We start from the raw sequence: 15,239 nt of genomic DNA on the forward strand, positions 1-15,239 counted from the left end.
AAAGAAAACAAAAAACCTCAAGAAATGTCATGGGGGCAGAACTTGTTTCCACATCTTAGAGACATAGAAGCCTTTCCCCCCATTCTTTATGTGCCCTGTGCAATGATTCTTCTTCATCACAGGCAAAGGAAGAGCATTTTACTAGATTTCCAACATTTGATCCTGGAGAAATATATATATATTGTGTGTAATATTTGTAAGACAGATAAATGTCTAAAGGGATGCATTGCAACCTTGTGGCTTCAGGAAAGCTTGATTACAGCTCACTCTTCAGTACTGGCATAGTACAGGATTCTTGTAAGTAGACATGCACTTCTCCAGAAGCATTTGGAACAGCATCACTACTTTATATTAAATTTAAAGCTGAAACTGGTGCTGTACCACAATATGTCTCAAGTTTGAAGTAGCTGAATGCCCATTTACAGATGCCTGTATCCACTATTACAGATAATTGAATTCAGCTGCATCCTTGAAATTGCTTTTGTAATTTCTTTACAAGTGTAGTAAAAGACTTAATCTATCATAACATTCTTCTCATGTTCCAAATACTTACGCCTTGAAAACCTCAGCGGAACAGAAATTACATAACAAATTTTTATCAGACATATTAGAAGACACAATGCTTTAACTTTCATGATTGCTCCTTACTGCGTGTCACAATTACGTTCAGCTCGGGCAATAACTGCAGTGGGAATGTTGTCACTGCAGCAGAATCCTTCTTTCCCTCTTGAGTTTGATGGTTTCGGTTTGTAACCTGTCAAAATAAGGGAAGTTGTGCCTGAAAATTCCAACAAACAGAAAAGCCTTGTACCATCACCCCTATGGAAAGAACCCTTGGAACACTGCAGGGCCACTGCCATCTGCACAGGGCTGCCACTGCCCTGCAGCACAGGGCTGCAACGATGCGGGATGCAGCTGGTAGCACACCATGACAGCCTGCCAACAGAGCCCGCCGTAGCCTGTCTGCCATTACCCGAGCTGCACTTCTTAGCTCTGTTTTGTCTTCAAGCCAAGAGAAGAAAGAGCCGGAGGATTCTTTGGTGTACAGGAGCTTGACATTCAAAGGGTGGCTATGGGAGATCTGACGAAATCGCCACCTCTGCCTCCTGAGCCCAAAGTGAGCTGGGGCACTTTTGGTGCAGAACGGCACCTGCGCCCGCGTGGCATCGCTGCATCCTCCATTTAGAGATGAGCCGAGTCACTGTCACACATTGTTGTAACTGATATGGTGTTTTGGAAGGAAAGAAGGAGAATTTTGCTACATCTTTTTGCCTTAGGTAAACACCACGGTACATCTGTACGCTGCGACACTTATTTCACAAAGCATGTCTAGTGGATCAGAAAAAAGATTAATCCAGATTTGCAGGAGGAGCTCCTTTTATTACTAAAATAATTGTTAGCGTGTGAAGCTATGGAAGCTTCTGAAATTCATGTCTTACAAATGCATGGGAATTGCAGGCGGACGCGTGATGCACACACTGCTCGCTAGCAATTCTCGGCTAATACGCTAACTAGAAATGGTCTGTGACTTCCATGATATTTTCTCTCCTCCGTGTTAGGTCAGTGACCTATTTCAGTTTGTTGGCAGCAATTCCCGTGTCTCGTGACTTTGTATTTCACAAAGGAACACTGTGTTTTGTGTTATTTACATTAAAAAGGCGAAATATGTAAAACTTCGCCTTTGTTAAAAATCACTTTACCCCAAGTATTTGAATCACTTCACGCTTTCAAAAGGCACAATTAAGTATCTAATGAGAACTTCCATTCAAGGTAACACATAATATAAAAAGAAAAAAAAATGTTTGAGACATCAGCGATAATATTTTAAATATATTGGCATAGGAAAGCAGATGTCTTCTTGCTTTATTAAACTGACAGTTCAGTTCTGAAACTTTATTTTGAAAAGATTAAAAAAAAAAAAATGTGTCTTTAGAAATAAAAAATATAACAGGCATATCTAAAAAACATAGAAGAGAAAACCTGATTGTTACTACTAATGAAATAGCTGATGACAAAATAGTAGTCTTTTTGATTTTGATCACAAAAAATAAACTGGTAGTGACAGGATATGATGGATAGATTTGACATCCTGGCAAATCACTGTCATTGATTCAATTATTCTAATTCAGAATAAAAGCTGTATACAGTATGTGTTTATGCTACAGTGGAGTTTTTTAAGTGATTGACATTCATCATATTAGTTAGACAGTTTTAAAAGCTGTGTCTTTGTTTTACACGGCGTTGTCAAAGAAAAAAAATGAAGTAGAACCTGGACTGCATAAGAAAAAAGCAAGCCACTTAACCAACTCTTGGTTCCCAACCCATCAAAATAAGTTAGCATTGCTGCATCACATTAACACGTTCTCCGAAAAGTCAATTTCACTCCAGCCATGTAATATACTATTAGAAAGACAAAAATCTGCAACTGTAATGCAATCTTACAGTTGGGTGGCTTGCAAGTTCGGCAGAGAAGAATATATTACCTTTCAAAATGGAAGGAAGCCTCAGAAGAAACAATGCAAACCACTTTAATTTACAGGTCAGCATTGCTCCACCGTTCTTTTGTTTGATGGTACGTACACGGAGATGCATACAGAGCAGCTGCAAGTTCACAAGCAGAACATATACGATGGTAAAGGAGCCCAAATTACTTTTGTGCTCTGCCCTGCTTTAGACCAGCATGTTGTGATACTCTTCCCCAAGCTCAAATGCACTCTTCTGGTATTCCAGCATTAATGTAGCTGTCGGCTTGAATTTCAATCTTGAATTATGTCTGTTGACATAATTTCATAGTGCTGACTTCAATTGTTCAGGATTACTGTTTTGAACTACATAAGGAAATCAATTCTTTTTTCTACGTTTAGTAAATTCCATTCAAGTGCATTTTAATACATGTATTAACCCAAAAGGCAAACTAATTATCTATAATATATTCCTATTAAAAAAACCCAACAATTCTCAATTACTGGCAGATCAGAATAAAACCTAAATTAATTGTTACACATTACATAAAACACCCAAAGTATTTCCTGAAATTTCCTCATAGTATTTCAGCTACAAAAAAGAATGGTTTTAAAATGGTTTAAATGGTTTTAAAATCGGTTTTAAATGGTTTTAAAAACAATAAGTGTGCAGTTAGATCTTGGAATAGCATGTGATAACAAATTGCTTACTTTCATTCATTCGTCTCGATAAACAGTCCAACTTAACTTATTAGTCACACCGAATGTTAAAGGCATGGATGTACAAATTCCACCATGAAAAAAATCTTTTATTTTTATTATTAAAAAAACAGAAATGAAGGAGCAATATTCATTTTCATATTTGAAGGAAAGGATAAAAACACTGTACATTTCCAGTAGGGCAGAACAATGGCAGGAACCAACATAACAGAAGCTTTAACCAAAAGCAAAATCCAATCAAGCCCCAAATTAGCACAAAGAAACCAGGACAAAAAAAAAAAAAAATAAGGCACCATATGATAATGTGTATTTTTAAAGACTGCTGGGTCAAATCATTAAGAAAAATATTTATATAAGTCATTAACACTCATAATTAGAGTGTCATACAAATCTGAGTGGAACTGCTAAGTAGAAATCACTAGAAGTCCAGGTGCTTCTTGCCGATGGCCATAGCACCACATCCTGAGCTCAGCAGTTTGGCGGATTCTGCCAGATCCTGTTTGCTTGAGCGGCTCACTGTGTCTGACAAGTCTGGAGGCAAGTGCAGGCGCTGTGGCAGGAGGTTTTCAGGAGGGAGAGCAGAAAGAGAGAGGGAAAACAGGGAGAAAAAAAACGAGAGTAATTGCAGCGGAATTCATTTTCCATAGCATATTTCCAAATGCACTTTTTCCTGATTGTTTGACGTTCACGCGCACAAAAATGTATCCTATCCTCCTATCCATGTATGCTTCTAGGCTGACCTGGAAATAGCTTTGTACATTTTCATTGTGTGCTTCAATGCAGTTCAGGGTTCTGTAAATCAGAATACATTTTTCTTCAGGAAAATTTTCTAAACATAATCCAAATTTGCTGGAGGTATTTAGCCACATCTCCACAATTTTCCCTGAAAAACAAACACTGCAGCATATGCTTCCATTTCTGTGTCATGACAGTATACACGTAGCTTTACTTCACACACTTATGCATGCTTTGTGGCAGAGTTTGAAAATAAATGATAAAATAAACGATGCACTGGACAGAAGATAGAGAGGGATCACCCTGACTACAACACCACCCCGCTTCAACCTCATGTCCTGCTGACAGCGCTCAGTGAAAACTACCAGTGACTTTAGCTGCATTTCCACAAGGCAATCAGACATGCTAAACAAGCTCTGCTGTCCCTTCTGAGCTGCAGGAACATGGCATCCATTTTGCTGGTGAGGACACCAAGGCACAGGTTCCGATTGCCCAGAAGCACAGAGCTCTTGCACGATAACCCTTATGGATCAGCTGTGACAAAAATACTCCCACTCTCTTCCTGAGGATTCCTTTACACTGGTGATAAATAGCAGTACGAGTTAGCTATGGTAACACAAGGTGAAAATTAATGTAATATGGAGGCTTTGGTTTGTGAATTACTGGCTGGCTTTTGGACAGTGTGGTGCTGAATGCCAGCAGCTGAGGCTGCTGAGCATCCTTCCACACCGTGCAATTATTTATGGCACCGATATCATGGAAGAAGCGAGTTCCTTGAAAGATTTAGCAGGCAGAGCCTGAGCTGCGCAGCTTTCTGAAGGGAGCAGGGCAACAGTAATAGCTCCAGTGCTCTACTAGGCGGTGCAGACCGTGCTTATGCCAACTTCTGCTGTATTTTTGCTTTTGTCACAACACAGAAACATACACAGCTGCCCTTAATTTGATACTTTTGCTACTTTTCTCATAGGAAAAAAGGGATCTTGACATATCTACAGGTAAGCCTCAATATCAGGGCTCTTGCCCATCACCCTGTTAACTCAGGCTGGCAGGGCACCATGTACCTGCAGGCCCCTGCAGGACTCAGATGGGAAAAGTCAAAACGAAGACTGCTCAGACTGGGTGGTGAGACTGAATTAAGCTTTTACAGTTGAATGTGCTATGATACAGCGTTTAGTTACATGCACATATACCCTTTTCCTCCCATCTAATTCAGTGAGGAGGATGCACACTGCTCACTTAGGGACCAGCTATTCAGAATTTTGTTTCCTTGTCACTGTTTGCTCTGAGCTTTTTCTGGCATAGTTATTGTATGCTATTCAGGACTCGTTCTGAAGACAGAATGGCATTTCACATGTTAGTATATAGCACTAGAACGCTTCACAAATACCAGTGATGGTATTTTCCTGATACTCCTGTGAGATAAGGCAGCAAAGATACCTTCATGTCATAGATAGGGAATCAAGGCACACAAAACATGGCAAAAGGTATCCGCTCATTTCAGGAACATATCCCGAGCCATTCAGGACTTGACTGCCCATCGTGCTTCCCATGATCAACCACAGCTTCCAGCTGCACTGCAAGCACCCGGCAGTTCTTCAGGAGCTCCAAGCCAGGGCTTCAGACACCAAGTAGAAGCACAGAAATACAAACCCTGTGCTGAAATGACCTGGTCACCCAGCAGCTCGGTGGGATGAGATGAGACACTTTCCAAGACATCCTCCTACTGTCTTTGTTACAGCACCATTCTTTCCACAGGTCTTGCCCTCTCTACAGGTCAACTGTCAGGTACTACAGTGAACGGCACATCTCCAGCAGCGTGCCTCGCTGCATATGCCACCTTCACCCTCAGATCAGGTGCATTCTGAGCAATATACAGCAGCAGGTTCCTCTGAAAGCAGCTGACTACTATCCTGACACTAAGATCTGAAACCCAGAACACAAATGCTACATCTGAACAAAGCCCCAGTAGGCATCTCAGGATGCAACTCCTTATGTTTTCTGCGTGCAGCTTCAAAACATATTAACCCTGAAAAATATTTTAACACCATAAAAAAGAAAATTGCAAGCTTCTGAACACAGACAAACTGGAAATGCATCACGTGGCATTACAGAGGCATCCGAGGGATGAGCAACAGCCCTGTAGTTTTGGCAGCACTGCAGGACCTGTGCTCACACAGTAAGTGAGAGCTTGAATAGGCTGTGATCCTTTCTGAGCACCAGCATTACAGAGAGGGCAGACACTGTCACAGATATTTGCTGACCACAGAGAAACAGCCGCATTTAAAGTTCCAGTTTTGGACAAAGTGTTTCCTGGTGGACAAACTTCTCTGTTGTTTCAGAGGCTCCCTTTCAGTCTCTCTCATTGCTGTGACTGGCTTTGCTCACTGAGGCCTCCGACCCCGCAGCTGGTTTTCATAAGAAAGCATCCCTCCTCCAGCTACCTGCACCCCAGCCACTTTCAGCTTTCTGCTCCCAACCCCTCCACTCACATTTTGCAGAATCACAGAATCATTAAGCTTGGAAATGACCACTGTCAACCCAGCCGTTTCTCCCAGTCCTGCCTTTTTCTCACTCCTTTCTGCCCATATTCCACTCCCTGCTCAGATTCCTGAAGCTGTGGTCCCAGGCCACCCACCCTTGCCTCAGCCCCTCCACCTTGTCCTCCTCTGGGGCTGTGTCTGCAGTCCTGAGCACGCAGCACATGGTGTCTGTGTTTGAGCTGTAGCTGTGACTGGCACACGGGTACGATCCGCTGGCGCTTCCCACTGCTCCCAGGTCAGGTCAGGAGGGCTTTGCAGTAATAGGCACAATTACACAGAACACAGCTAAGCACACAGCTTCAGGGCATGCCTTACGAAAGGAAAACAGCTCAGACAAAACTTATTGCATACTTTGCCTTACTTTGCTTCTGCTCCTCCCTCTCGGCCTGAAGAAATCTTCTAATGACTTCATTTGTTCTCAATGTGGAAAAAAAAGTAGAAGAGGAAGATAAGAAGATGTAAAGTGTCAGGCCAGAGGGGACACTGGGCAATCCTTTAGTCCTAGTGAAATCTCTTATTGAACCTCTGTAGTAGAAACAGTAATTGGTTCACCAAAGTACTTTTCATTTTTGTGGAACTATATGTCTGTGTGAGGTACAGATTACTTTTATACTGGATAAAATACTCATAAATAACTGAAGTCCAAGACATTAAAGGAACAGCAATAGTTCATTAATTGAGGACAAGTAAGAGAAAAAAATCTTGGAAATTCTTTAAGTATAAAAATATTTAGTAATAATAGAGTAACCAAATATATATATAGGCAAAGAACTAAACACCAAATAGTTCTTTTTTATATCTCTCCAAAACCATCACTGTATTATAAGTGTAATTCTATAGCAGACAAATCAGTGGTAACATGAGTGATGCAATATCGCCGAGTCCGATCAGAAGAATAGGTGGGAGATTGATCTTGAGATATACTAAAGCAACCAACCTTGTGATTCTGCTAACACTGACATGAAAATTTTAACTGAGCCCAAATTTCTGAAATTGCAACTTTAAACGAATAAATCTTCATAATTCTATTTGGATGTCTGACCAAAAAATTGCTTATTAGTCTACTATGGCTACAGTCCTGCCTTGGGGCAGGGAGATGGGTGAATGACCTCTCTAGATCCCTTCCAGTTCCATTTGCTGCAACTCTGTGAAGACTGAAGTCACCAAAGCCTAAGGGATTTGGTTCAGGGGGAAGAGGAGGGTGGGGAGAAGAATTTTAGGAATGCTGGGAAAATGAAAGATGCAGGCTTCTAGTCGGGGAGCTTAATATCCTACTCACTTCTCTTTGACAAGCATGCACAGAGGTACAGCAGTTCATCTGTTATTGCTTCCTTTTCTGCTTATAATGCCCATAGTGCACCCCATGCATTATGCTTTCTTTTTATATCTTTTTTTTTACTGCCTCATTTATATTGATTAGTATGTACTTTGACTACCATGGTACCTAGGAAAAGACTTGGCATTTTTGTACGTGACATGAAAAAGATGGGGTTCAAGGAGAAAGCTGCAGGAGGCTGTAATGCAGCTTTATAAAGTCTCCTCTTGGAAGAACCTGGTTTCTTACTTGAAAATAATCAAACTGTCAAGTGATTGCCACCGTCCCCTGTCTGGAAACAGATTCCTGGATAAAGAATAAGACACCATGGGCAGGCTGGGGAGAAGGACATTCCATCTGGAAATGCAAACCAGGAATGCATACTTTAAGGAACGAGGGAGCCCGTGGAGGATGCACAGCCCCGTGCTGCTCTGCTACCCATGCTGAGCATGTTACCTGCACTAGCCTCACTAGACTTTGTGTTTCCTGCCTTCCTCACGGGTCACTGCCCAGCATGGGAACCAGCTGTTCTTTTTGGCGAAAACAAATTGCTGTCTTGAGGTTAAATACAGAAGATGTGCAGGTATGAAATTAAATCTCTTCTAGAAAGAAGAGTTTGCTCAAATGCTTGACGTGGAGGTGGCTTATGTTTTGGCTTCTTTTCTTGCCAGCTTCCAAGTCCAGAGCCATCAGAGATGTGTACCACGGTGAAATGATTTACATTTTGATATGACATGCAGTCTAATGGAGTGACATAGCACTAGTGTTGACATTCACTCAATAACAACATTGCAGTATCACTATGAAAAGATGCAAAACTCTTACTAAGGTCACAAATTCTAAAAATACTTCTGAGTTGATGTAAGTTCATTTCTCAGTGGCACAGCAGAAAGCCCTTCACTACTGAGGAAGCTGCAAACTCTCACTGCAAGTCATCCCAGCCCAGCCGAGGCCTGGGTCAGGCAGAAATCACAGGGTAGTGCTGGACTTGAGCTACTGCTCACATCTCACAGTCCATGTGCACTTTTAACCTGTGGCAAGGATGGTGCCAAACTATCATCCCACAAATGCAGTGAGGCCTTAGGCAAACTGTGTTAAAACCAGTTTATTAAGAATCTCACATTACATTTCTTCTCAGTATTTCCATGAAATGAAGAGACAAACCAGCAGGTAGCTGTATTTCTGTGTAGTGGACAAGAACTCATCTTGCTTACAGATATTCACGTATGTTTCATTGCCATTTAAAAATCACCATTAGGTAAATATTTTCTAAATTGATTATAAAGATAAAATACTTTAAAAGAGCATGCTAAAATTTTCTGCTTTACAGGAAACTGTGATTGACTTATAACTAATCAGGACAATACCTACCCATGTTAAAATAAGCACACCTATCATGTGTGATGAACCTATCATGAACCTATGCGGTTCCTATTTCTTTTTTTAAGTTGAAACACAATCGGAACTGTCAAAATTAATTATTGTTAACATCAGGTGATGAGAGAAGGCTTTCAGTAAGAAATATACTTGTACATACATATCCCCATCTGCTTGCTAAGGGACACATCGCTACCATGAAAATAATTTTTATACATAGCTAACAGCTCTTAATATATCCCAACACAATTATAAAAGCCTTACGTCCCATCACTTACAGAACATAAGATAAAACAAGAATAATTCTGACTTCCAGCTTATTTTCAAGGCAGTGATGTTCTGCCTTGATGTTCTGTAGGTTTCCAATACTACAAAAAGTATTCAAATAGACCTAAAACAAAGAACAATGAAACCACTTCCTCTTGTGATGATTCTGTAAAAGACATTTCACATTACAGAAAGCTGAGTCTCCTTCAGTATGTGTCTTTTCAGGGCAGCCTTCCAGCATACCTCTCATACAGACATACAAGCTGTGCTGACTTGCTGGGATGTGCTGCACGGCACTGCTTCTGTTCTCCAACTAGAAGACTACGTGTCCCATGTCTGGAGTTAAAACTCAATTTCTTTAAGGTGAAAATATCTCAGAGATCATTTGTACCAGAAAAATACTGTGCTGTATGTGTTTGTGTAAAGTGAATCCCTAGAGGGTTCTAGATGCTGAGGAACTTCTGTTAATGCATGAGCAGGCACTGCTGGGTTTTTACATGTGCAGCATTTGTCAATACTTTACCAAAAACACCAGTGACCAACAGCTGTTTGAACAGACTCTGTCATTCCAAGGAAAGACTCCAAGATGTGCTGAAGATGATTTGCTACATGGGAAGGAATTGAAGGGAAAGAGAAAAATATCACAAGATTTCCATTCTCTGATGCTTGAGAATTCCAAGCCTTAGTTTGGCAATGGAGCACTTAAATCATGCTTACAAGAGACAGCCACACTTTATATCACAGTTGTAATCTTTGCATGGTGAAGAAGCTTCCCATGCCATAAAGGGGCCTGGAATACTCACTGATGGCTGTAGGCAGTCCAGATACTACAGATGTTTGGCCAATTATCCCATCCCAAACTCAGGGAAATACAATCAGAATTACATATTTAGCACACAATCATAATACTTATTTACCATGCTCTTTTCAAGCACATATTGAAAGACTGCCTTTGTCCTGAAGAACTTACAGTCTGAATATACAAAGTAGATAGAAAGGAAGAATTAAAAGCTGAAATATACAGGCAGAATGAAAAACATCGTGATATATAAATATTGTATTAATGCCAAAGCTTTTTTCTTCTTCTAAGTGGAAAAAAGAGACCACATGTATTCTATCTGAAAAAATATCATGCATAGAAAGCCAAGTGTAAGAGAACAGGCATAGGGGAAGAAAAGAAGTGACAAAAGGAGTGAAAAAAGCGAAAGCTAGCAGGCGTTATTTAGACCAGTTATAGTTATGATTGGAGTTGTAAAAGCTGAAGAGAAATACTGTTCTAAATTCAAAGAGTAGTTCATGAGTCTGATGGCACATATGTAAAGCAAGGAGACTAACACAGATCCTTAGATCTGTTCTTTTTGCTCAACCTCTTCTCCTGAGCTTATGTGGGAGGACTGTGGGACTGTAATGCAAGTCTGAATAATTCTTGGGCTCTCAGGATAGTCCGGATGGACGCTAACGTTCATGTCACATTCTCTTCCCTGATGGATTCATTCAACCTCGTTGCAGCTGTCTACAAGTCAGCTGTCTAACCTATATTATATATTTTGAGATGAATCATTCCTGCAAGTGCTTGCCCATCTCTGTTGCTTGTGCAGGAAAGACGGATGTTCTTTCCTGCAATTCTTAGCTTGAAGAGTAAGAAGCTACGGAGAGGAATTCAGTCCTGCAACTACATGAAACTTCTCACCGAGACTGTGACTCCGCTCCTCTTTCTTTGAATGACATTGCAACATGCCATGAAGTACGGATTTCCTATCACACCACAGATGGCTCACTGGAAATGTTCCAGAGCTGCTGGCGAAGCCCGCTCTGCTCTACGAGAACTTGGGTCTCTCTGCTGAAATGCTTGAGAAGTGTTCAAGCTTCCCAACCAAGACTCCGTGTATGCAAACAAAAGCTGTGTGAGTGAAGAGAGGGGAGAAATAGCATTCAGAAATGGAAGCATCTGTTCTGTGGAAGCCCAACATATTGCAATGTCATTGTCAACCTCTAAAATTTCAGCCTAGCTGGAAAAGTAATCAAATATTAGAGTCCTCATCCAAAGCTATCTGCTAAAGTTCACTGCTGTCTACCAATCTTCTGTCTCCGTTCAAAATTTTTGCTGTGTTTCAGAAAACTCATTAATACATCAATTTAAAGATTATCCTTTCATCTGAGGGTGTGGAACAATACAAATAAACTGATAACAAATGTTTTGCCTCTTAGTAAGATTGCCCAGATTTCAATGCTCTGCAGAGGGGTTGGTTGTGCTCTGAGATATAACTTGCCTCAGCAAGTCTACGTCACAAATGAATCTCAATGCCCAAGTCACCAACTAAAAAAGGAATGATAACAGAACCGCAAATGGACTCTGAATTGAAATTTCTGGACAACACACATTGTCTAGAAGCCTCTATCTGATTTTGAGTATTTTGAGTTTTACCTTACACTACACGATGTAAAACACACATGCTACGAAAGGCTCTGTTTCAAAGAGACCAGTGCCACAGGTTTGGCAAGTTCCTGCTTAGGAAGAAGTGTGTGGAGGGGGCGGTAAACGAGAATGCAAGCTGGGGGTCATTGCTGCTTTACACTGCGAGTGGCCTGGCACTCGGCAGTCAATCTACTTTTTTAGGTCAGCTGGAATTAGAAAATTTCCATTGCTAGGCAGCACAGCACATCTGCAAAGCATTTCTGGGCTCTCCGAAGCGAGGCACGCGCTGCCCAGAGGAAGATTCATCGCAGGCGGCCGGCCAGAGCCCGCGCCCTCCTGAGCAGGCAGTGCTTTGCGAACAGGGGATCTCCCTACCTCTGTGCACAAACACATGACACGACCAGAACACAGCAATTAGCACATTTGTAAAGCTTCAGGGATAGGAACAATTTAAGAGCTTTTTGAAGCAGACTAATTTTCTAGAGCTTTTAATCTTTTTTTTTTTATTTTGCTTTTCGTGCGTAGACAAGTTCTTTGCTACAGGTATTTTCTCAGTCAGCCTGGCAGGAGTAGCACGTGAAGAAAAACAGGGATTATTTAATCACTTTAAAACAGTGCTAGAGATGAAAAAGTGCGGTGTAAGTGCAAACTTATCAGTAATCCTTGCTTTAAAAGCACACGTTACTTACACAGATGATTGTCTTGCTGTTTCACAAAAGCCTCCACACTTAGGAGCCCGGGCTGCCCGGCAGATGACCGGTTTGTTTATGTTTGCAGCTTTTCACAAACTGGAAACTTCAGCTGTGCGACAGTAAATTCAGCTGTCAGATGCTCCACAGCAAAGCAAAAACCAGGCCAATAGAAAGGAAAGCAAATCTGCTATCATTGTCTGCTCACACTAAAGAAACCTGCAGTGATACTGGAAGGGTGCTCAGTCCCTGTAACCCCCAGGTGAGGTGGAAGAAATTGTAGCATTCGTATTTTGATCTCCTACTTTCAATACTAATTTGTCACGAGTTACCAGGGCTTCAGTTTAAAACCCAAGTTAACGAAGTCCTTTCGTAATGCTTCTACCAAATAACCTTAGACTTCAAAAGCTGCTGAAGCGTAATTTAATATCCACAGTGTTGGAGCAATCTGCTTTGATATGAAAACATCCTGTGGCATATTTTCACCCAGTGACTGATACTGCTTATAGAAAACCCATGAAAACTGCACCGGTGATCCAGTGGTCACATTGACTACCCTGTGGCAGACCGACCCACAAGGGAAAGTTTGAGCCCAGAGTGAGAAGTGGCTGGTGAAGGTTAAAAGACAGGTCACACTAATTGCTTGTGAAATGAGTCTACGCTGGACTGTAGGACCCAGTGTAATCTCAAACAAGTGTATTAAATGTGAATGATAGAAATTGGTCTCCTGTTAAATGTAAGTAAAAGAGATTAAAACAAACATTACTATTTATCTGGATGTTGGGGGTAGGGCTGAACATCTGAGCAGCTTCCTATATGAAAGATGTGTTTTGTACAGATACTACATGTCAAATTATAGTTATTTGCTTTCAGATGTTCCTAGCGGTTACTCAGTTTTGCACTTTTCATGTGTCAGTATTTTTTTCATTTTACTTCTTTATTCCCTACTCCAAGTAAGACTCTTTAGAGCAATAAGATCTTTAAAATCCCTTTAGTGTTTAGAAATGTCAACAATGCAGTCGACTATACTTGATGAATAGGCCAGACAGAAAAACCTGCCTCAAGTTTTCATCTTGAGAGAAGTAAGGTGCTTTGAAGAGCACTTGATTTGAGATTTAGAAGCCTGCTGCTATTCAGCCAGGCACTCTCGAGAGCTGTTAAGTTCTGACCCATAGCAGGAAAATAGGTTGGAGGGAGGGGAGAGAAACTAGTAAGGAATAGGTTTTGTACTCCCTGCATAATTGTTTCCTCTACATACCATTTAAACACTCCTTCCTGTAAATAAATAAAAAAAACAACTAGGAGACCAGGCACCCTTATCAGACACTCTTATTTGAATATTTTGAGTGTAGCTCAAACTTGCCAGGGGGAAAAACCACAGCACTGGATAATCTAAAGGAAAAAAAATATATCTAAATGGTTCTTTCCATTTGAATAGACGGCACTGACATATTCAAGCTTCGTGTTTTTGACAAGAGACATAGAAAACAAAGAGGTTTTCACTTCAAAATATGCAGTGGAAGAAGATGAAATGGTTTGGTTTGCTGTAATTACAAAAAATATTTTTTTTCATCCTTTGCTATCGTTTCCACAGCCTACATCTAATCTCAGTACCAGACTACAATGAGCTCAGTCAACATCATAAAGCGATCAATTCAAAATATCTGCACACCAGTAATAACACCGATGATAAGATGAAAAGACAGCACGCTAAACTGCAAGTTAATCCTTTTATATGAATATCTGTTCTTAAATTAGTTTATTGTGCTCGTACACGTGCTCTCTCACTCACAGTACAGTACTTTAACTTCATAACTGGCTTCCTTGAGTAAGATCTTACTTTGTAAGCTAACAGCAACTGGCCACATTATCTGGACAAATGTCTCACCGGCCTCTTCTGCCCTACTTTCTAAATCTCTGAGTTTCATAGAGACGTAAAAGACAAAAAGTAGGTAATTTCCATGCTGAACAAAAGGATTTTTGAAGTAGTATAAATTACTGGCCTTTCTAAGAAGGCTGTCTTTCCCAGCAAACCAGGTAATCCAATCCAGCTCAAGTAATTAATGGCATCCTCCGACAGCTAACAGTAACGGCAGTACACAATCCAGTGAACTCAGGAGAATGATTTCTGTGGGTTTTCAAAAGCTGTGACACTCTGTTTCCTGAGTTAGAATACATCTGGGGAGTTGCATTAAAATATTAATTATTATACAGTCATTACTGCCACAGTAGCTGTTTTGTGCTAATTGATAAACTCCTCTATATTTGAGACTAAAATAAAGATTGAGTTTCCCGTATGGTCCTTCTTACCTGGGAATATTTGTCTATGAATTTATCACCCTTGTAAGCTCACTGAATGTTTTACATTTAGTAATACTTGCATAAGAACAGCAAGACTTTAAAAAATGGAATATACGGTGAACAGACAAAGGCAGGAAACTGCTTACTGACCAATAGTGCTGGTGGCTTTTCTGGCCAGAAGAAGCACAAGGTATAATATAGGAGATCATCTCTGTGATCTCATTTCTGTATCACAGATTCAGGGTATCGTGCTCAAAGCACCACTATGGACAACCAGGCTTGCGGGCTGATGGCGGGAGTTACCAGTTCTAATGAAAAAGGACTCTGAAGGACTCTTTTAATGAAAAAGGTACCATAAGTTGCCAACAGGTAAGTTTTGAAGTATAAAAATCAATCAGTATTTACAAAGAGAAGTTT

General features: G+C 40.7%; 1 protein-coding gene across 1 annotated transcript in view; it reads right to left on the minus strand.

Annotated features, from left to right (window-relative positions):
• Positions 1-1,959: 1,959 nt before the first annotated feature.
• Positions 1,960-15,239, minus strand: part of ELP4 (elongator acetyltransferase complex subunit 4) — a 122,925-nt gene continuing 109,645 nt past the window's right edge. The window contains exon 10 of the mRNA XM_048950067.1: positions 1,960-3,732. Within this exon, the coding sequence (XP_048806024.1) occupies positions 3,601-3,732 (132 nt within the window). The 3' untranslated portion in view covers positions 1,960-3,600. The remainder of the gene's footprint in view (positions 3,733-15,239) is intronic.

The sequence above is a fragment of the Lagopus muta genome, chromosome 6 (genome assembly GCF_023343835.1).
Source record: "Lagopus muta isolate bLagMut1 chromosome 6, bLagMut1 primary, whole genome shotgun sequence".
Lineage (NCBI taxonomy): Eukaryota > Metazoa > Chordata > Aves > Galliformes > Phasianidae > Lagopus > Lagopus muta.